Source organism: Colletotrichum higginsianum (genome assembly GCF_001672515.1).
Source record: "Colletotrichum higginsianum IMI 349063 chromosome 7 map unlocalized unitig_7, whole genome shotgun sequence".
Taxonomy (NCBI): domain Eukaryota; kingdom Fungi; phylum Ascomycota; class Sordariomycetes; order Glomerellales; family Glomerellaceae; genus Colletotrichum; species Colletotrichum higginsianum.
Window position 1 is genome coordinate 3,376,333 of NW_017263917.1, and position 20,837 is coordinate 3,397,169.

Below are 20,837 nucleotides of genomic sequence, written 5' to 3' on the forward strand. Positions count from 1 at the left end.
CGTGACTTTTTACATCTGTGCATCGTGAATCACACGCATACCCGGCCCGCTTCGACCTACTTCTCGGAGGCCAACTTGATGTTGTACTCGAGCTCCTTGGCGGCCTTGGGGTCGCCCTTTCTCTCCGTAAACTTCACCGTCAGCCCGTCCTTCACCGCAAACACGGAGTCGTCGTTCAGGTATTCCGAGTCCTCGTCGAAGACCTGCGTCGTCACCGACTTGAACCCTTCCGATTGGACCTGGAGGGGGGGCGTTGTCAGAAAACTCGATAGTGAAGCAAATCATGTCTTTCACACGAAGCTACGTACGATGAAGTGGATGTGGGCCGGTCTGTAATGATGGCGGTGGAGCATATCCAGCAGTTTCCCGGCCGGACCGTCGCCGGGGACCTTGTAGGGCGATGTCAGCCTGCAGATTTAACCCTTCTCCTCTGAAAGGCCACGAGACTCACCGGGTAAGGCGTGGGCCGGAGGCAGTAGAACTCGTAGCGGCCCTCCTCGTCCGTGATGAACTTGCCGCGCAGGTTGTGCTCCGGCTGGTCCGCGTCCTGCTGCTCGTACAACCCTGGCGCGCCGGCGCAAGTCAGCTCGGGGATCAACTAGAGAAGGTCCGCACACGGAGGGGAGGGAGGGGGTGGGCAGCGGCGTACCGTTTGTGGAGGCCTGCCACACGTCGACAGACGCGTTGGCCAAAGGCTTCCCGGTGTTGGAGCACGTCACCTGGCCGTACATGAAGGCGACCTCGCCGTCCTCGGGGCACTTGAGGACGATGGTATCGCCGTTGGGGCGGACGGGCGTGTCCGCGCGCCAGAAGGGTCCCAGGATCGCCGTCGCCGTCCCGGGGGCGCCGTTCTCGGTGGCCGCCCGGTTCGTGATGTCGTCCACGAGCCTGCCGAGAGATATGTTCATTAGAAAACACACTACCCCGAAGGCGCTCTCACATGTCCTAGAGAAAAAGAAGAAAAAGGAAAATGAAGGAAAACTCACGATTCCAGACCGATGACGTCGCAGAGGAGCTGGCCCTCGTTGCGGCGGTCGTTGCTCATCTGGCCGGCCCAGTTGATCAAGTTGACGCCGGCCATCCACTCATCCGTCGTGAGGTCGACCTCGCGGGCAAAGTCGTGGATGTGCTGGATGAAGGAGGCCAGCACCTGGCGGAGTCTGGGGTCCGTCTCCTTGCCCATGGACGCGATGACCTGCTTCGTGAAATCCTGGCCGAGACCCTGGTGCTGGCCATCTCCGTTCTGTAGTAAGCCCATCGGTAACGAGTCCGTGCTGCGTGGGTGTGTGGGTTTGTGTATATCTGTCTGTCTGTCTGTCTCTCTCCCTCGAAGCCTTTGGGCTCTGGTGCGTGTGAGCGATGTAATGATGGTCTTTGGTATCTGGCTGTGGTGTGTGAGTTTGGTATGTAGTTTTCTAAAGGATGTCAAACAGCTTCACCACTCATCCCGTCACAGTCGGTCTCGCGGTTCGATGAGAGGTTTACTTTGATTCTCCAAACTATTGGCGGGCGCATTACTCGCACACCAAGTGTTTTGTAATTGCACATGCCCAACGGGTACTGCCGGCCGTGGCTTCATGCTTCCGGAAGCATTCCCGGGCCCGGGAGGCGCCAGCCAAACTGGAGCCTCTCATTTCGGGTATGGGGAAGTGTAGTGATCCGATGCAAGGGGGGGGGATCGGGCGATTGGGGGGGGGGGGGGAATTCATTTGCCGATATGTGTTGTTCACGCACCGCACGTACCTGGTATCATACTTCTCTTTAAGATCTAACCGCCAGGGATCACTTCTATTGACTTGGAGAACCCCCTTTCCGCCCCGCATCTTGAAGGAGTGAGATGGCTCTCGGCAACCGGTTGTGAGCTGGGATCGCATATCTGGCCCGGCTGCCGTGGAAGACTTGGGCCGGATGAAACGGTAGGATTTCGGACGAGTCGTCGAGTGGGGTACTTTTCCGATCTCAAGAAGGTTGGACGGACATAATCAATGGCCGCGAAAGCCGAGAATGGCAGTGACTTTGTTGAAGGGGGGGGGGGGGATGTCATGGCATACCAACAACTTGAGCTTCGCCTAGAGAACACCTGTAACTGGACTATCATCACTCAGAGAGGAGAAAAGAGAAACTTCTATAGCATCTAGCGCCTAGTCTCGTCAGTCTCGTCAGTCTCGTCACTCGTAGACAGCATGTGCATTCATGAAGTCTTAGAGACACCGTTCGCGCTGCCAACCCGGTGATCTTCCTCCGGCCCAAACTCCCAGCTCGCCTCGTCCGAGCCGTTGGGCCTGCTGGCCCTCCTGAACCCGATATCGAAGCCGTCCATCTCCACGACGGGCCGCACGACCTCGATCTCGGCGCCGTACCCCTTGGCGTACCACCTCTCCCGGACGCCGGGCGACGAGCCGCCGAACAGCGCCGGCGCATACCGCCGCATGGCCCGCAGCGCCGTGGACGAGATCTGGTCGACGCTGTGGCTGTGCCTCAGCGCGAGGAACTCGTCGCCGGCGAGCCTCCGCAGCTCGCGCTTGACGTCGTCCGGGTACTGCCCGGCCCTGAAGAGGAGCAGGTCGTACTGGAGCAGCGACGCCTTGGCGTGCCACGACCCGCCCCGGACGGCCCTGTTGTGGAGGCCCGTCAGCGCGGCGATGGCGCCGATGCATCCCGTGCCGTAGTCGGAGATGGGGAACGGGGGCACGACGGGCTCGTCGAGCCCCATGAAGCGGCCCTGCTCCCACGCCACTCCGCTCACCTATCATTGTCACCCAAAAGAAAGTCAGTCATCCTTTTCTCTCAAACGTACGGGGCCTCTCCCCACCGCCGAGCGGTCCTCCGGAACACTTACGCAGTCGGCGATCTGCTGCCATCCGGGCCTCTGCCGCCACTCCCCCTGATAGCCGAAGCAGTTCTCGCTCACGTACACGAACCCCCGGCCGCGCTCCTCGGCCAGCTTGGCCAGCGCGGCGGCGCCGTAGCCGAGCTTCTGCAGCGCGCCGGGGCGGTACCCGTCGAGCACGACGTCGGCCTCGGCCAGCAGGGCCTCGAAGCGCCGCCTCCCGTCCTCGGTCTTGAGGTCGAGGTCCGCGGCGCGCTTGCCCATGTTGCCGTCGACCTGGAAGAAGGGCACGTCGCTGAGGCCCGGGCCCGTGATCTTCAGCACGTCGGCGCCGTACTCGGCCAGGATGCGGCCGATGACGGGCCCCGCGATGATGCGGCACAGCTCGAGCACCTTGACGCCGGACAGTATGCGCCTGTCCGGCGTGCTCGGCAGCGGCGTGGGCGGCGTCGAGTCTTCCAGGACGTCGACGCTCCATGGCGGCAGCCTGAGATTCGTGGCGCCCTTGCAGAGAGGAAAAAGGAGGAGAGTTAGAGAAACGCAAAAATCGTAGCTAGAGACAGACAGGGAAAAATGCATGTCACAGTTGGACTGTGGGTTTCCCGGAGCGAACTCACGTGTGGTGTTCTAATAAAGTCCTCGTGCTTGAGGACGGGGACGCCGGCCTGGCGTTTCTCGCCGTTCATACGCTCCAGCTCCTCCACTGTGAAGTTCTTGACGTGAGACTCGATCGTCTGGACGATTGCGTCGTGGTCTTTCAGGTCCGATCGGAAGGGTTCCAACCCGATCATGCGGAGCGTGGTCGACGCCTCGAGGGATCCATGGATGTGGTAGTATTCGCCTGGCCGTTTCGTCTCGTACAAGTTGGCAGACATGCGGCGGTAAGGGTCCGACTGGGCCTGGAGCAGATCCGTGTCTGTACAACGTTAAAAATGAATTCGGGACCTCTCTCACGGTGTTTGGTTTTGATAGAGAGATAGAGAGAGATAGAGAGAAAGAGAGAGAGGTGTAAGCCGCGTTACCACAATCTCACCTTTCAAATACTGCTTCACTTCACGATCCAGCTTGCCATAGCCCGCGACCGTTGCGAGATATGCCTGAATCAAGAACGCCGTGCTCTTCTCCAGGTTCACGGAAACTCTGTTCTCGCCGGCGGTCCCGTACTTGGTGGCCGCGAGTGCACCGGCCACACCGCCTTCGATGGCCTTCAAGGCCGCGACCAGTTCCGTCTCCTTGAAGGGGATCGGGAAGTACGGCAGGTTGCGAGCTGCCGAGAAGCGCACGTTTCTTGCAATCTTCTCGGCGTCGGCGGGGATGCGCACCTGGCCCAGGACGAAATCGAGGAGGCGTTTCGTCTCGGCGACGGACGAGTACTCTCGACCCGACATCGTGACAAAGGTGCGAATTTGCTGCGGGCGGGGTTATGAATCAGGATGTGAGTTCCGGGAAGGGCGACGAACTGGGGGTGAAGCAGAGAAGCAGATATCAGGAAGCACTGGGACAGTACACATACACTTACACCGAACTGAAGTGCTGGTTCTTTCTTCTCAAGTACCTCGTCGCGCTCGCGCACTTTACGCATACAAGTTTGCGACCATCACCATCGCACACGCGGAAGAAGATCCAATCTGTTCTGTTCGTTCCGCCCGTCAACACTCGGGAGCCCGACCGTTTCTTGATAGCTAGCCAACCCTTGCTTTACACCCTCATCCGTCATCCGATCCGCTAGCTCGGGAGCGGCAGCTTTGTCGCAGCGATTGACATCGAAACGTCGGACCCGCATCGGGAACTGGGCGGGCAGTGCGTACTGTACATCCTGTATGGGGTATGCGCTCCCTTACCCCCCCTCCCCCTTCAACGATGGGCGGACAGCCTACAGTTCCTCCATCCGTGAACCCGGTTTCCGATCGCTTCGGAATTCGGGGGGTCTCAAGGGGGGGGGCGGGCTGGCCCAATGGAGGGGGGGGGGGAGAGGGGAAAGGATGGTGGTGCGGATCGGGGTTTAAGCTCTGGCGCTGAGGAATCAGAGGATGGCCGTTTGGTTTTCTGTCGGATGAGGGACTTACTTGGTCGAAGTTGATGTCACGTCGGCTAAGGGTCGACCGGCTTCGGGTTTGTTTATTGGTCTCCGATAAAAACTCTTGAAGCTACCGCCGATTCGACATGGTGTCGTCGGATGGTGGGATTCATGTCTGCCGTTCCTCGCCGGTTTCCATGCACGTTGGAGCTACACCATGTAGATAGAGAAGCATGGCTGGCTGCCGCACCGTAGGTCTATGCTGCTGATGTCTTTGCCGGTGCAGTCGAGGAACAGAGCGACAATGGCCATTATCAAGGTCCAATCTCTTGGACGGGAAACACAAAAAGATCAAAGTGCCTGCTTGTAGAATGGAATCAGTATCATTCCCCTCAGTAGAACTGGGGAAGCTGGGCCAAAAAAAAAAAAAAGTCCGAGCAACATCTGCTTCAAGAGAGTTGAAACCGGCTTGTATCGTGGGCAGAGCGGATGCGGGCCAACAAACAAACAAACGTCTGCCGACAATCAACCCCCCGTAGCTCAGCAGCCCGTTTCTTCAAGCAAACACCAGTGAAAGTGAGTGACCTCAGCAAATAGTCATCATTGCAGACAGGAAGTTCCATGTGAAGTGGAATTGCCCATTGCCTCTTCCGGCTTACCCTGCGCAATCTGTAAATGACCGAGACCGAGTCGGGTAGTGTTCTCGCTTGTCTCCATATTCTCCGTCTGACAATATCGAACACGCCGGGCCGGTTCGTCACGCCATGAAGGGAATGAATCCGGGGGCACAACCTAACCTGTCTGTCTGTGGGCTGGAACCCCCGTCGGAGAACAAATGATTCCCCCCCCCCCCCCCCCCGCAAAAGGCACGCAACTCGAAGCCAAGTCACTTTGCAAACCCCGGATCTCCCAGTCTCGGGGTCCAACGTCCTCGGTTGTAGTAGAGCATCCCGTCAAAAGTTGTGTGTGGAGTGTCACCGACAGACATATCTCTCTCTTTCCTCCAGACAGAGGCGGATGGACACATAGTACGCACACACAAAACGCACACATACAAACCCTTACACGCGCGAGATGCCCACAAAACGAGTCCGCCAGAGCGAGCGGCGCAGATGCGTCCAGGCCTGCGCCAACTGCAAACGGCGTAAGGAGCGCTGCGATGGCCGACAGCCCTGCAGGAGGTGTGTGATCCGCCGAGTCGAGCGCGACTGTGCCTTTGCCAGTCCGCCGACGGCTTTCGATGCTCCAGGAGGCGGCTCCTCGTCTGCGAGAACCCCGGATCGTCTGGGTTCTTATCCTCCTCTTCCTCCTCTTCTTCCTTCTCATCCTTCTCATCCTCCTTCTCATCCTCCTTCTCATTCCTCTCATTCCTCTCATCTTCCTTCTCATCCCCCTTCTCATCCCCCTTCTCATTCCTCTCATTCTTCTCATCCTCCTCACGGAAGCCCGGCCGCCCACGGTCATCATGCCTTCAACCCGTACGGGCCAGCCGCCGCCGCCGCCGCCGCCTCCTCGTCCTCTTTTCACGGAAATGGCAGTGTCCCGCCCAGTCACCATCATCACAGGCGGGCCTCGTCGTCACAGCTCAGCCACCTCTCCCAGAGCACCGTGGTGCCGCAGGTATCCCGGCTCATCGCCGACGGCAAGGGCCGCTTCATGTTCATCGGCGACGCCGCCAACCTGGCGTTCGTCAAGGTCATCCGCCGGCTGGTCCGCGACCGGGTGGGCTCGTGTCCCTTCACCGACGACCCGCTGCGTCACATCATGGTCGAGGCCACCCCGGAAGGGCGCCCGAGATGGGCCGTCACGAACCCGGCCGACGTCCCCGCCAAGCCGAGCCCGGAGCAGGCGAGATACCTCCTCCGCTGGTACCTGCGGGCGACCAACTGCATCCTCGACGTCTTCGACGAGGCGGAGCTGCTGGAGGACCTCGAGCACTGGCTGCGCGGCGAGCCGACGACGACGATCCAGGACGACGAGGCCATGGACTGCCTCTTCTACCTGGCCTTCGCCATTGGCGCCCAGCGGTGCCCCGACGGCGACGGCGACCGCGACGACGACGCCGAGAGGTACTTCAACTACGGCCGCTTCCTCGCCGTCTCGTACGCCATGGAGAACCCGACCAACAACACGGTGCGCAGCTACGTCCTCGTCACCGTCTACCTCCTCGGCGCCTCGCGGCGCAACTCGGCCTTCATGCACCTCGGCGTCGCCGTCCGCGCCGCCTACGCGCTGGGAATCCACCGGAGAGACGGCGACATCCCGGCCCGCCTCTTCTCGGCGCAGGAGAAGGACACCCGGGAGCGCCTGTGGAAGGCCCTCCGCGTCCTCGACCTGTTCCTGAGCGCGTCCCTGGGCCGTCCGCTGGCCACCTCCGAGACCCGCGACACGGCGCCTTCGTCATCGTCCTCGTCGTCCTCGTCGTCCTCGTCGGGCGAGGCAAAGGGGGAGGGAAACGGGGACGGGGACGGGGACCGGATGCACTACTCGGCCTCGCTGGACCTCTGCGCCATCTTCGAGTCCATCCTGAACGACGTCTATGCCAAGCGCATGGTGTCCGCCGACGCTCTGGAGCGCATCAGCGAGCGGCATCGTCGTTGGGCCGCGAGGTTCAGCGACGGCCTCGCCGCCGACGGCATGAAGCCGAGCAGGTACGTCGACGCCGCCGACGGCGAGAGGTATCCCAACATGGGACTCTATTACCTGAAAAAGGCGTACTACTGGAGCATCATGCTGCTGTCCCGGCCGTTCCTCATCGACTTTGTCTCGAGGAACATTGCGCGGTCCCAGGCGTTGTCGACAACATGGGGCGACGATACACACACACATCCCCATCCAAATACTCATACTCATACACATACACATACACCACAGTCGTCGCAGCCGTCGCCGTCGAGTCAGCTCCTCGTCCACGCCTGCGTCGACTCGGCGATCCGCACCGTCGACCTCCTGTCGAGCCTCATATCGGACAAGAACGTCGCCAAGCGGCACCCCTTCGTCATCAACTCGGCCTTCGTCTCGGCGCTCGTCCTCGGGCTGGCCATCTTCGGCGACCTGGACACCACGTTCCCGCTGGACCGCGGCCTCGACGACGCGCGGGCGCTCCTGCGCAAGTTCAGCCGGCACGACCCGGTCGCGAGCAGGGAGCTGTCCATCGTCGAGCACCTCCAGGGCGCCTGCGTGCTGTACAGGGAGAGGCGGGCGCGGCGCAAGATGGAGTGCCAGGGCGTGCTGATCGGCGAGCTCTTCGGCACCGTTCACGAGGGCGCCCCGGCGACGACGGAGATGTTCAGGACGGGGCCGGGCTTCTTCCATCGGGGAGCCGGTGGCCCCGGGCTCGGTCTCGGTCTCGTAGACCACAGACACAGAGGCGGTTCGGAGGCGGGGGAGGTGAGCAGTGTGGATCAGACTGTTTCCTTGACGACCGGGAGCACGGATGGGCCGTCGATGATGGACGGCGAGGCCGGTCGAGGGCCGAACGCGCCCCCGATGGACATGTTTCTCCCCATGTCGCCGAGGACGCTGCTTTTCGACTCGTACGGCCAAGACATGCCCTTCTTCCCTACCATAGATGCCAGCTTGACGCATCTGGGCTACGCGGATGATGTGATGCTGTCTGATACGGGCGTCTTGCCCGAGCCTGCATGCTAGGTTAGGCATGGACTTGTATGGCCTAGTTGGTGATGAATGATGAAGAAACTTCCAATACCCCCGAGACTGGGAACCACTAAACGTCAGCTCTTTCGGCCTCATGACCAAGGGAGGGGTTCGTTATTTCAAACGTTATGGATACGGCTCGCGCAGGCCGTAAAATTTGAATTATGATTTTTGTCACAAATCATTACACGCGTCAAACACCTCAACAACACACCACAGCAGCAGAAGCAGCAAACTCCAAGTGCTCTCTCTCTCTCAGAAGGCCTCACCCGCAGACCGTCTCAAAGCAGTCGTCACGAGATCCGGCTTGTTCAGGAACGGGGAGTGCCCGGTCTCAACCGACTCAACGACCACGTCCCTTCCGGCAACATCGATCATGCGCTGCTGGGCCTGCGGCGGAATCGCCCTGTCCAGCTCACACTTGATGTACGTGACCGGGACGTCTCTCCAGGCCGCGTAGGTCAGCTTGCTGGAGAAGGTCCGGTAGCTGTGGTGCCTCAGCCCCGAGACGGCCTCTCTTGCTGCTTCGTCGTCCAGATCGTTGTAGAAGACCTCCGCCGGCTGCGCGGGGACGACCCGCGTGCCGTCTTGCGACACGATGAACCAAGATGGCAGATCCCCCTGGAGCATGTCCAAGAGGGAGACCCCTTGAAATAACCCACGTCAGCTTTTCCGGCCGGTTTCTTTCTTTGATGCTATGCTCCGAAATTACAACCCTTACTTACCTTCCGGGGCGAGGAACGCAGCGCAAAACACCAAGCGGACGATCCCGCCCGGCTTGCCCTGGCGTTGACGGGCCGTCTTGTCGAACCCACGACAGGCTTCACAGCCCACGATGCCCCCGTAGCTGTGCATAAAGAGAACGACATCTTGACCGTCGTCGACTGCCGCCTGAATCTGTTGTCGGATGGCGGCGACGTCGGGCCCGAAATCCGCCAAGGGAGGCTCTGCGCCAAAACACGGGAGCCGGACAAGTATGGTAGCGTAGCCGAGAGCTGAGAGCTGAGAGGCCACCGGTAGGAACTTGGTTGCGCAGTGCCACGCTCCCGGGACGAAGATGAAGGTAGGCTTGGCCGACATGGCGTTGACGTTTGGTCGGTTCTAGCTCGTTTTGAATGGGTGTTTGTGTTAATGCTGTGCCTGGTTGAAGCTTTTTGCGGACTACCATTTGGCCTTCTTTAAACCCCTCCACACGGTACGATGGTATCCGGGGGGGTTAGACAACAGCATATGCCCGAACCTATGTCACAATGTCTTCGGATCGGAATCCGGGGTTAGAAGTCCAAGATGGAGCATACCAAACAAAGCACCAAAACGGGATGCCGGGAGGCAGGATGTCAAGTTTCTAAACAACAGGATCATCTTGAAGTATGTAAAATGGGCAAACATTTTGCACAGCCACCCTTTTAGAGTTCCGGCGAACGAAAAAAACACTGAAGCTTGAAGGCAACACACGATCCCAAAAGTCCCCCTCATGTTCTGATACACTCCGTAGTCAGTGCGCGTCTGTCACCCGATGATTGCTTCGGCAGAGAGGCCGTTTATAGGCGACCCGTTCCCGAAAGCGTCCCATCCCCGACCCCGATAGGCTGCGATATTGCCCCTGGAAGTGTCCTGGACGCAGTGATTCTTTCATCCGACAGTCATCGAAGCGATGTTTGCCTTGCATACGGCCGTATCAGCACCGGCAACGCGGGATTGTACCCCGAGGTCTGGGGGGAGGATGGCAAACAATGTCCCAACAAGAGCGTCATCGTTCTCGTCTGAATAGTCGGTCAGGCCACAACGAATGACTGTGCCGCAGCGATGATTCCCTTCTTTGTTCTCGTCAGGTTGGCTTCTGTGTGACTAGGACCCTCCGTCCCGGCAGTCCTCGGTGTTGGAATATAAGTTGAAGGCCGTATACCTACCTAATCATAGGTGGTCTGTTCTGTTTCACCATCCAAACCGCGGGAACTCTATTCAAGTGTTTACTTACTCGAATACCGCTTTTACACTTTTTCTCCTGAGAAACACGAACTTGCTCATTATCCGTGAAGTTCGAGCATCCGAGATGTCGCCTCCGCCAGAGTTCTGTCAGCCTCCGACCAAGAGCTTCAGCGTGGCCGTCGTCGGGGGCGGTATCGCCGGCCTGACCCTCACCCTCCAACTGCTCCAGAGCCGGATACCTGTGACGCTCTACGAGCAGGCCGCCAAGTTCAGCGAGATCGGGGCGGGCGTGTCCTTCGGCCCCAACGCCCTCCGGGCCATGTCCCTCATCTCGCCGCACGTACGGCAGGCCTTTGAGAACCATGCGACGAACAACCTGTCGGAGGACCACCGGAACGTGTGGTTCGACTTCCGGTACGGCGAAAGCTGCGGCGGCAGGCACCGCGAGGGCGAGCTGATCCACCGCCAGGTGTGCGAGACGGGCCAGACCAGCGTCCACCGGGCGCACTTCCTGGACGAGCTGGTCAAGCTTCTGCCGGAAGGGGTCGCCGTGTTCGGAAAGCGGGCGGTGGGCTACGAAGACGACGGCGCGCGCGTGTCGTTGAGGTTCCAGGACGGCACGACCGCCGTCCACGACGCGTTGGTCGCCTGCGACGGCATCAAGTCCAGGCTGAGGAGCGTGATGCTCGGCGAGGGCAGCCCGGCCTCCAAGGCCGTCTTCTCCGGCAAGTACGCGTACCGCGGCCTCGTCCCCATGGAGGAGGCGGAGCAAGTGTTGGGCGAAGAGCTGGCGAGGAACAGCCAGATATACTCTGGACGGCACGGGCACATCCTGACGTTCTCTGTGGCGAAGGGCAAGATGATGAACGGTAAGCAGCCCCTGATACTATTGGTTACTACTTCTCGGGCCAACATCAGAGGCTAATGGGGGCGGCAGTGGTTGCTTTCCGCAGCGCGGACGAGTGGCCGTCGGACAACTGGGTCGTGTCCGTGGACAAGGAGGCCATGCTCCGGGACTTTGAGGGCTGGGGCGACCAGTGCCGCAAGATCATCCAGATGATGCGCAAGCCCGACGTGTGGGCGCTCTTCGACCACCCGCCGAGCCCGACCTACTACCGGGGCCGGGTCTGCCTGCTGGGCGACGCCGCGCACGCCTCGACGCCGCACAAGGGCTCCGGGGCGGGCATGGCGATCGAGGACGCGTGCGTCCTGGGGAACCTGCTGGGCCTGGTCCCGGACGCGCGGGGCCCCGGGGGGGGCGTCGAGGCGGCGTTCGCGGCGTACAACGCCACGCGGCGCGAGAGGTCGCAGCGGCTCGTGGTCGACAGCCGCGAGCAGGGCCGGCTGTACGACCTGGAGCTGGGCGACGACCCGGCGTGGATCGCCGAGGACCTGTCGACCCGCATGGACTGGGTGTGGAAGTACGACCTGGCGCAGGAGCTGGAGCGAGGCCGGAGGGAGGTTGAGAAGTACCAGAAGGCGTCCGACACGCGGGCACAACTGTAAACCTTTACTGTGAGTGATGATGAGGGAACGATTTCTCTTGTTTTGTGTTGGAGGGGGGGCCTGATGAACAAGCACAAGCTAGGGTGTTCTATCACAAAAAGAAAGCTCTCTGCGCGCAGCAACTTGCATGTGTCAGAGTGCAGTTTAACAGAATGTCGGAGTTTCCCAGATCAACTCAAGCAACTGACTAGTAACCCATATTTCACCACTTCCATCCTGAGCGTATATGCCTGCCAGTTTTGTAAATGTTAGTTTTACAAGCCCATATACAGAGGTGTTGTGAACAGACTCTTAGCTACCCACTGCTTTCTCACATATTTTAAGTGCCTAAACAACTTCAACATTTTAACTTTTAGATGTAGTCCCTTAGCTAAGAGCAATAAGATTAGTTAGTACCTAATTCTAGAATCTGTACAGCACCTACCTTTTCTGTACACTTTCGGGGCATTTTGCCGAGCTAACTTTCAAAACCCCGGCAGGGTGTATCAACTTTACAACTTGTACGTAAGGACTGCATTTGTAAAGACTCCATGAGCAGCCGTTGTCTAAAGCGAGTGTGCATGTGCATGTAGACCTCAGCACCATCATTATGAAGCCATTCTGCGCAGCGCCACTCCAACAATTCACCACATCGTGAAAACGTCTCCGCCCTGGTGGTCTAGCGGTATGATTCTTCCTTAGGGTTATCGTGAGATATCTCGCAATTCACTGGAAGAGGTCCCAGGTTCGATCCCTGGCCAGGGCCCATCCCTTTTGGCTCTCCACCGCTGTGTAGGTGGAGCTTTTGCTGGGGACTATATCGCAACTTGTGTGTGGCTTGCGTGGATACACACAAGAGTCAGGCGGGCCTTGTCTACCTACGGCTCTGCAATTTGGTACAGAATTGGTCTTCTTTTACGTCAGGTTACTGACGGCAGGGCAGAGTGTTTACTTGACATGTCTAACTAAGGCTGAGTTGGCTAGCTAGGTGACTCTTAGAGGGGGTCGAATTGTATGCTTTCTTTCAGCATCCAGAAATTGCCGATTTTAGTCTCTCGCTTTAGCGCGCTTGTTCCTCACATGGTCCAGAACCAATCATTGTACACGGACTTGGTCAGAAAAGAGCCAAATGTAAACATGAATCTTCGTTACGCGTTATGCAGTAAACCATGAAATCTACGGGGTATCGATCGTATCGTCTATGCTCATGCCAATACCGCACAAGACAGGCTGTAAATCATATCCAATGCAACATGCTTCAAAAGAACCTTGCCCATCATAGCCATCGGTCAAGGGCGGGCCGGGTCCTTCAACGGCTACAGAGAGGTTTTGCCGGTCGAGCAACGCGTGTGCTACCCCCAAACCAAACCATCATTATCGTTTAAACATTACGTAGGCTTTCTCCAATCCCAGTCGCTGGCCATGCCTCTGGAGACGGCAGCCATGACGCTGCCCAGCGCAAGGCACACGCCGGCCCATATCCAGGCGCTGGAGAAGCTGACGGAGCGCACCAGGGCGCCTCCGACGGGGGACCCGAATAGCAGGGCGACGGACATGACGGCGTAGGCCATGCCGAGGCGGGTGCCGATGTAGTCGCGGTCCCGGGTGAGCTTGGCGAAGGTGGCGGGCTGCAGCGAGAAGAAGCTGCCGCTGCTGAAGCCGTAGAAGACGAGGGCGACGACCAGACCGGCGGTGTGCTGGACGGCCATGAGGCAGAGCGCCGAGACGGACATGACGAGCACGGCGGCGACGAGCAGGTTCATGCCGCCGAGGCGCTGGGCGAACAGGTTCGGGATGACGCGGCCGAGGATGGAGCCGCCGTTCATGATGGCCAGCAGGTACTTGTCGACCTGGGAGCTCGCGGCGCCGCGCTGGAGGGCGAAGCCCTGGATGTAGACAAAGGGCGTGTACATGCCCAGGAAGACGAGGCAGCAGGCCGCCACGAAGAGGAGGTAGGGGGCGTCCGTGAAGGCGGACCGGTCGATCCAGGCGCGCCTCCGCCGGGGGGTCCTGGGCGTGTGCATGCTGACGATGGACACGCCCTGGGTGGCCAGCGCCACCAGCGCCATGGTCCGCACCGTCCAGGCGAAGCCGATCTCGGGCTCGAGGGACCGGAACAGGATGGGCAGTACCAGACTAGAAAGAAGAGAGAGACAAACACCAAACGTCAGTGTCTAAGGTCTTCTTCTCTTGAGGGGGGGAGAAAAATAAAGGAAAGGGCCAGAACTTACCCGCCAACACCGCTCCCCGCGGCGGCGACGCCAAAGGCCACGGGCAACCTCGTGGAGAACCACGGCGACAGGACGGCGACGCCCAGGACGGCCAGGCTGCCCATGCCGGCGCCGACGCAGAGCCCCTGCGACAGGAGCAGCTGCCAGAGGGTCCGGCTGAAGCTCTGGGCGACGGTACCGGCGACGATGAGCAGGGAGCCGGCCCAGAGCAGCTGGCGCGCGTAGCCCAGGTCGAAGATGGGGCCGGCGAAGCAGCCCAGGAAGACCATCAGGAAGCTCTGCAGGGAGCCGATGGTGGAGATGGCGAAGGGGCTGTACTCCTGCAGCAGATCGGCCTCATAGTGGACCTGGAAGACGCCGAAGCTGGCGACGAGACCTGTGGGACGAAATCCTGGTGTTAGTCTTTTTTGACTCTTTGGGCCAGCCCACACAACCACCTTGGGGCAGCGGTGTTTGGACAACTTTGACGACAACTCTTGTGACGGGAAGAACAGCAGGATACAGGGCGACTTAGAACTAAACTCACCCCACGTATTGAAGTATATGAAGAAGGACGCGAGGACTTGGAGCCAGGCCCTCGAGCCGCCGTTCGGAGGGCCCGGTGCCGGCTTCTCGGAGAGGGCGTCCGGCGTTGTTGCGAGGTGGTCGCCGCCGTCGCTGTCGCCGCCGCTCTCCTCGTCGGTCCTCGGGGAGAGGCTCGGGCTCGGCGTGTCCTGCTCGGAACTGTGCTCGGAACCGGGATCGGAAAGGTCGTGCCCAAAGGGGGACTTTTCCTTCTCCGCCAGGAATGGCATGACGCCACTTTATTTTCCCTTTTTTAGCTCAGCCCAGGGGCAGGGTTGCATCGAGAGGTCATGCAGGTAGGTAGGTAGGTGTGTGCTGCTGGGTTTGTCGCCGTGTGTGCGTGCGAGCGTGCGTGCGTGCGTGTGCTTCTGCGTATATCTCTGTGTGTGTGTAGGTGTGTAGGTGTGTATGTGTGTGTTCGTCTTGGCTCTTCCTCCTCCTCCTTCTTCAATACCCAAACTCAGAGTTGAGAGGTGTTGATCACCAAGCGACGTATACACACCACCCAACTTTGAACAGTAACAAACAAGCACCGGAAGCGCCAGAGAGGGGAGAAGAGGGGGGAGAAAAGTAAGATAAATGACGGCCAACTCTCTCCGCCCGCTGGATGAATCTTAAAAGGAGAGAAGAAGAAAGAGAATTAGCACTGATTGTTAAATACATTCCAAGGCGGACTCCTCCACGGTGTTGGCCTTCTGAGGAGAGCGGCGCCTGGGCCTCGCCGGAGCTCGGGTTGAACGCTGCCTTTCGCCGTCGCGGCTGTCGCAGCCCGTGTTACAGAGACCAGATGGCCCTCGAAACATATCGTCGTTGCGACGATGGGCGGGAAAAACACGCTGGTCCAGCTTACCAAATGTTTCTCTCTTTCTCTCTCTCTCGCGACAGGACGTACGGATCTGGCTGTCCTTTGCGGTGAAGCACGCGCGAACTGCAAACTAGAGTTGGCGCGCGCGTTTGGTACGTGTTTCCAATGACCCCGGGGAAGGGAAGGGAAGGGAAGGGAAGCTGGCGGTTGAGGATGCGAGGATGAGAGGATTGGTTATTACGTTTGCCGATGCCGATTAGAGCATCACCGATGCAGGTCGTCGGTCGCGGTGCAGAAAGCAGAAGTCCGATCGCAGTAGCAGCAGCAGCAACAATAAGAAGCAGTAACAGAGACTTGACACTTCACAACCTTTCACTTGAGCTTTTTTGGAGGCGGGATGCCCTCGGGTAGATGTGGTCACTCCCCGTCGACGCATCTCGGGCCTCGTCTGGAATCTTGGGCATCTGGAAGACGCCGCCGGTCTTCGAGGTTGGGGTTTTTTTTTTGAAAGCTCGTTGAAAGCTCGGAGTGGTGGATTCGACGATTGATCAACTACTACTACTACTATACCTACTTGAGCCGTCGCGGCTGGGGCCATGGCCGGGCGGTGAAGAGAGAAATGCCCTTTGCGACCGGTTCGGCCACAGTCCGTGGGTCGGCGGCGGGGGCTCTGGCACGATGCTGCTCCATTGCCCGCTGCCTCAACGCCGAGTTTGCTGATTAGAGCCGCGGGGTTCTCTTGATAACGACTCGACGAGATCCCGAAGGCCTCCCACGAGCTTCTTGGCAGAAGGGAAGTTGTGGAGAAACGGGGACGGGTTACGTGATGTTTCTTAGAAAACTAGAAAGGTGGCCAGAAGGGGGGAGGGGAAGGGGGGAAGCGTGATAAGAAGGGGAAAGAGAAATGAGGGACAAAGTTTGAGTGAGAGCGAGCGACGCTGCGAGCTCACGCGCAGAAACCGACGGGATTTTCGTTTATGTATTCGTGTAGATGGGTTTGGTCTAGTAAGTAAGTACTGTAGAAACAACCGTAACAAACAAGCGCTTGGGTGAAATGACGTATAACCCGCCGGATGTCATCCCACATTCCGGCTGTCTAGACCGAGTTATTGTATCTATCACGCTTGGCTGACTTGTTTGTTGACTTGGCAAGGAGTTGTCACCCCCCCCTCCCCCGTCGCGGATCGGGGCCTTGCTGTGATGGGCAGTCGATCAAGAATGATGAAGAGCAGTAGCCGCTTCAAAAATAGAGTTGCGGGTTCTCCCACCGGCGGCCTCTGCGCTCGATGGCGCCAGCGTGTGTGTGTGTGTGTGTGTGTGTGTGTGGGTGGGTGGGTGAGTGGCAGCGTGATTTGGTGTGGTGTGATGGGAGGGATGTTGTTTTATGACCCTCGGACTTATCAGTTTTGGGGAACTCAGCTCTCGGTTTATCATCACGGTAACGCTTCAAGGATTCAAAATGGGGGCGGCCGAGGGATTGCAACACACGCTCATTCCATGGCATGGCATGTTATACGGCCGGCCCATGTGCACCACAACCTCAACCGGCTGATCGTAGATCCATTTGGACGTTTCGAGTAGTCAAGTGGGCTCCTCATGAATCAAGTCGTCTTCCACACGTTGATTGATCGATTGGCACCGAGTAGGAACCCGCAGTCCCAAGTTTTTGTCAAGTAGTGAGTGAGTGGCGTGGTGATGTGCAATTCCCAGGGTTGGGATTTCTCTAAAAAGAAAGTCGCTCCAGTATTTTGTGTCCCCCCTTACGGGTATCGTGCTTCCATCCCAGTCTGAGAAACAAAAGGAGAAGCGAAAAACAACAAAAATAAAAACACGCAGAGCAGGGACGGGACCAGGGTTTGTCGCCCCCCCCCCCTTCCCTTCTACGACTGACTCAGGTACGATAGGTAATCTCTCCATCCGTCGTCGCCCTGGCCGACGTAGCCAATGTACATGTCCGGCCTGACGACAACGGTGAAGTTGTCATCGTCAGCCGCCCACTCGGCCGTGAAGGTCGACGAAGACAACTCTGCCGGAGAATCCCCAGCTCCTGTCGACGTCGTACGAGTCTCCTCCTCCGTCTGTTGGGGTTTGATGTTGAAGAGCCTGACGCCTGCCGATGGGGCGCCGCGGCTTGCCCCCGGCTGCCCTCCGACCCTGAGCACCAGGTGCTTGCCGTACTGGCTGGAGACGAGCTCGTAGAGGCGCTTCGGCTCCCCTCCGGAGACCGGCGCCAGGAGGACGTCCGGACAGCGCCGGCCTGCGGTCCAGATGCCGTGGGAGGACTCGTGGACCAGGGGCGAGCCGGTGCCGTCGTAGGCCACGCCCATGCCTGCGGAAGAAGAAGAATAAAGATTAGCCGAAAAAGCTCCCGAGTCCTCCAGTTTTTTAGTGGTTGTTTTTTTGGTAGTTTTTGCCCCCCACCCTCTCTTCTTTTATGGCTAAACTATTGGGGGTGGTGCGTGGAGACTCTGGAAGAGGACAGTCGCATCGGAGCGCGCTCTGAAGGTCCGTTTCTGTCATGTCATCTCCCAGGTCTCCCCTTTTCTTTGTGCGCAACCCCCTTTTTGTTTCCGGGGGGGTGATTTTCCCCATTCTCGTTTCCTATAGGGTAAAAGACCAAGGGTGAAAGAACCCCGGGGAAGCATGTTCCCTGATCAGAGTTTGGCGGAGACGGGAGTGCCAACCAACTCTAGGGAGGGAGGGAGGGAAGGTTTGCTCGGTGGGAAAGCAAACCCTGTATTCTGCCGCAACATTGAAGAAACATGTAGGAGACGAAGCAGAACAAGCTTACCCGTGATGTAACCGGCATTCTTCTCGATGGTGGAGACGTACTCCTTGGCCGTCTTGATCGTGTCTCTGACGAGCGCCGCCGCGACGTCGATGACGCCCTGCGCGACGGTGCGTCGCTCGACGTCGTAACTCCGGATGAGCCTGTCGGCCGCGTCCGGGCTGAGCCCATCGTTGGTGAGGACGCCCGCGAGCCGCCAGGCCAGCGCGAAGGCGTCGGCGATGCCCGTGTTGAGACCCTGGCCGCCGTTGACCGAGTGGACATGGGCCGCGTCGCCCGCCAGCACGATGCGGCCGCCGCCGTCCCGGGAGACAAAGGTCCCCGCGATGCGCTCCTTGACTGTGTGTGTGTGCGTTGCCTTGTTAGAAAAAGAAGAAGAAGACGACGAGGGAGAAGAATAACCCGTCACATCAACGAAAAGGAAGGCCATCAAAAACACTCACCGTCAAAGGTGCTGAACCACTCCGTCTTGACAAAGTCGACGCGGTGCGGGGCCATGTGCTCGCGGATCGAGGCCTCTGCCTTGGCCTGCGTGATGTCGCCGTCGAGCAGGACGTAGAAGCGCGCCATGCCGCGCTCCCGCGGGATCCACGACACCCGGCTCTGCCCGTTGAGCTGGAACGTGATGATCTCGGAGCACACGGGGAACGTCGTGTCGAGGAAGGTGTCGAGCACCGCCCAGACCATCTCGGGCTTGGTGCCCGTGAAGCTGATGCCGAGCGCGTTGCGCACCGTCGACCGCGCCCCGTCGGCCCCGACGGCGTACCGGCTGCGGATCGTGCGGCCTTTGCTCGTGCTCACCACGACGCCGTCCGCGTCCTCGGCGATGGCCGAGACCGTCTCGCCGTAGCCGATGGGCGTGCTGAGCCGCTCCGAGAGCACCTTCTCGACGACGGGCTGGCCGATCATCAGGAAGTTCTTGCGGAAGCAGTGCTCGAGGCCCGTCCACCAGTGGCTCTGGCGCGACTTGAAGTCGCCGTCGGCAAACGTGGAGCTCGCTGGAAAGGGGGAGAGAAAAGGAGGCGGCGCCGGTCAGGGACTTTCGTTGTTCTACACGGACGGAGCGGCGCAAGAGCGCTGGGAGGGGGAAAAAATCACTTACTGTTGCATGTGATGCCTTGCTGGATGAGGTCGTCGAGGATGCCGACGACCTCGAGGGACTGTTGCGTGCGGGCGTTGAGCGCGTCGGCCCTGCCCAGTTCCAGAGGGCCTTGCTTGCTGTCTGGATGGGCCACGTCAATGGCCATGCTCTTCTGTTCTTTGACGAGGTTGACTAGAAAACGTTGTGTCTTCTGTTCCCCCTGAACATACCAATAATGCATACCGACACACCCAGCTGCTCTGCCAGGTAGCCGGTGAGAAGGCCAGTTGGCCCGCCTAGTTGGTCAAATGTCAGAAACCTTGGACCTTCCTTTCCCTCTTGCGGATTGTGTGGCTGATACCTACCGCCGATGATGGTCAGGTCGACCTGGGTCTCGAGAGTCTCGTCACGGGGAATGGAGCCCATTATTGCAGTAATGGTAGGATTGGTAAGAGTGGTGGTGGTATCAAATCAAAGACAACAAAAGAGAGATGGGAAAATGAGTGGGTTGCAGACGTCCGAAAAAAAAGGTGTAAGTCGGGCTTCGAGATATGGCTCTCTCTCTCTCTCTCTCTGTCTCTCCTTGTCTCAGACGCCGTGTACAACAAGACTACCCGGGTACGATATCCTCGGAAGTAAAAGAAGAGCAGGACCTGCAAACCGAACGAGTTCAGATTGCTAAGCAGATCAGGTCAGGCCAGATCAGGTCAGAGGCGGTGATGTCGTCTTAGTCGGTCGTCCAACATGGCGCGATGAACGGCTCTACTTGACATGCGTGGTACATATCAGATACTCCACGCTCCCCCCCCCCCCTCCACATCTCTCCCCCGAAGGCTGGAACCGGAACCCATTCACAAGGGGACCCGTTCCGTCCCCTGGACCGAGCCCCCGGTGTGGCCGATGCGGCGATGCCTGGTGGAACACAAAGCAGACGGCCATGTATCATCTGATAACGGGATGTGCCGGGGGGGTTGTGGGAGGTGTATTGTCCTGACATGAAATCGAATGCTACGCTCCTCCACCGCGCAGCGTTGTGGATGCACTCCGCATAGAGATGAAGAAGGAGGGAGGCCTGGGGGAAGAAAAGGACTGCACAGCAAACCTGGAATCTATGTTCGAACTCGGCGATCTCAATGTGACCTTCCCATACTTACTACGGGCTTTTACCAGAGTAGCGTCGCAGGTGATGGACCCTCTCCTCCCTCCGGCTGGCTGGAAACACCTGCCCAGTCGAGTTATCAACGCCGTGACGGGGGTCCCCGTCTGTCACTGACCTCATGGCCCTCCGTTGATTGTCGCCATGGAATCCCGGGCTTGGTGTCCCTGTTCGGATGGGCGGATCCGGTAAGGTGCCGTTTTTTTTGCAGATTGCAGAACAACCTTGTCTCCACGGCCCAGCCGCCGCGCGGGAGGACCCTCCTACTGTACCGGTGCGGAATCTGACCTCCCC

General features: G+C 59.1%; 7 protein-coding genes across 7 annotated transcripts; 2 read left to right on the forward strand and 5 right to left on the reverse strand.

The window, feature by feature from the left end:
- Positions 1–56: 56 nt before the first annotated feature.
- On the reverse strand, positions 57–1,258 carry CH63R_10723 (Dioxygenase; the record flags this gene model as incomplete). Its single annotated transcript, XM_018305697.1, has 5 exons — positions 57–239; positions 309–389; positions 452–564; positions 650–888; positions 987–1,258. 5 exons carry the CDS (start codon positions 1,256–1,258, stop codon positions 57–59), a joined length of 888 nt encoding a protein of 295 aa, XP_018155121.1.
- A 933-nt stretch (positions 1,259–2,191) lies between these two features.
- CH63R_10724 (CoA-transferase family III) lies at positions 2,192–4,218 on the reverse strand (the record flags this gene model as incomplete). The annotated part of the gene is made up of 4 exons (XM_018305698.1): positions 2,192–2,746; positions 2,798–3,334; positions 3,448–3,746; positions 3,864–4,218. The coding sequence occupies 4 exons, from the start codon at positions 4,216–4,218 to the stop codon at positions 2,192–2,194; spliced, it is 1,746 nt and encodes a 581-aa protein (XP_018155122.1).
- A 1,703-nt stretch (positions 4,219–5,921) lies between these two features.
- On the forward strand, positions 5,922–8,498 carry CH63R_10725 (C6 transcription factor; the record flags this gene model as incomplete). The annotated part of the gene is made up of 1 exon (XM_018305699.1): positions 5,922–8,498. One exon carries the CDS (start codon positions 5,922–5,924, stop codon positions 8,496–8,498), a length of 2,577 nt encoding a protein of 858 aa, XP_018155123.1.
- Positions 8,499–8,759: 261 nt separating this feature from the next.
- CH63R_10726 (FAD binding domain-containing protein) lies at positions 8,760–9,584 on the reverse strand (the record flags this gene model as incomplete). The annotated part of the gene is made up of 2 exons (XM_018305700.1): positions 8,760–9,151; positions 9,230–9,584. 2 exons carry the CDS (start codon positions 9,582–9,584, stop codon positions 8,760–8,762), a joined length of 747 nt encoding a protein of 248 aa, XP_018155124.1.
- A 973-nt stretch (positions 9,585–10,557) lies between these two features.
- On the forward strand, positions 10,558–11,939 carry CH63R_10727 (Mannitol 1-phosphate dehydrogenase; the record flags this gene model as incomplete). Its single annotated transcript, XM_018305701.1, has 2 exons — positions 10,558–11,302; positions 11,371–11,939. 2 exons carry the CDS (start codon positions 10,558–10,560, stop codon positions 11,937–11,939), a joined length of 1,314 nt encoding a protein of 437 aa, XP_018155125.1.
- A 1,367-nt stretch (positions 11,940–13,306) lies between these two features.
- CH63R_10728 (major facilitator superfamily transporter) lies at positions 13,307–14,943 on the reverse strand (the record flags this gene model as incomplete). Its single annotated transcript, XM_018305702.1, has 3 exons — positions 13,307–14,054; positions 14,150–14,525; positions 14,676–14,943. 3 exons carry the CDS (start codon positions 14,941–14,943, stop codon positions 13,307–13,309), a joined length of 1,392 nt encoding a protein of 463 aa, XP_018155126.1.
- A 2,455-nt stretch (positions 14,944–17,398) lies between these two features.
- CH63R_10729 (FAD monooxygenase) lies at positions 17,399–19,813 on the reverse strand (the record flags this gene model as incomplete). Its single annotated transcript, XM_018305703.1, has 5 exons — positions 17,399–17,847; positions 18,310–18,645; positions 18,750–19,304; positions 19,409–19,579; positions 19,618–19,813. The coding sequence occupies 5 exons, from the start codon at positions 19,811–19,813 to the stop codon at positions 17,399–17,401; spliced, it is 1,707 nt and encodes a 568-aa protein (XP_018155127.1).
- Between the last annotated feature and the right edge of the window lie 1,024 nt (positions 19,814–20,837).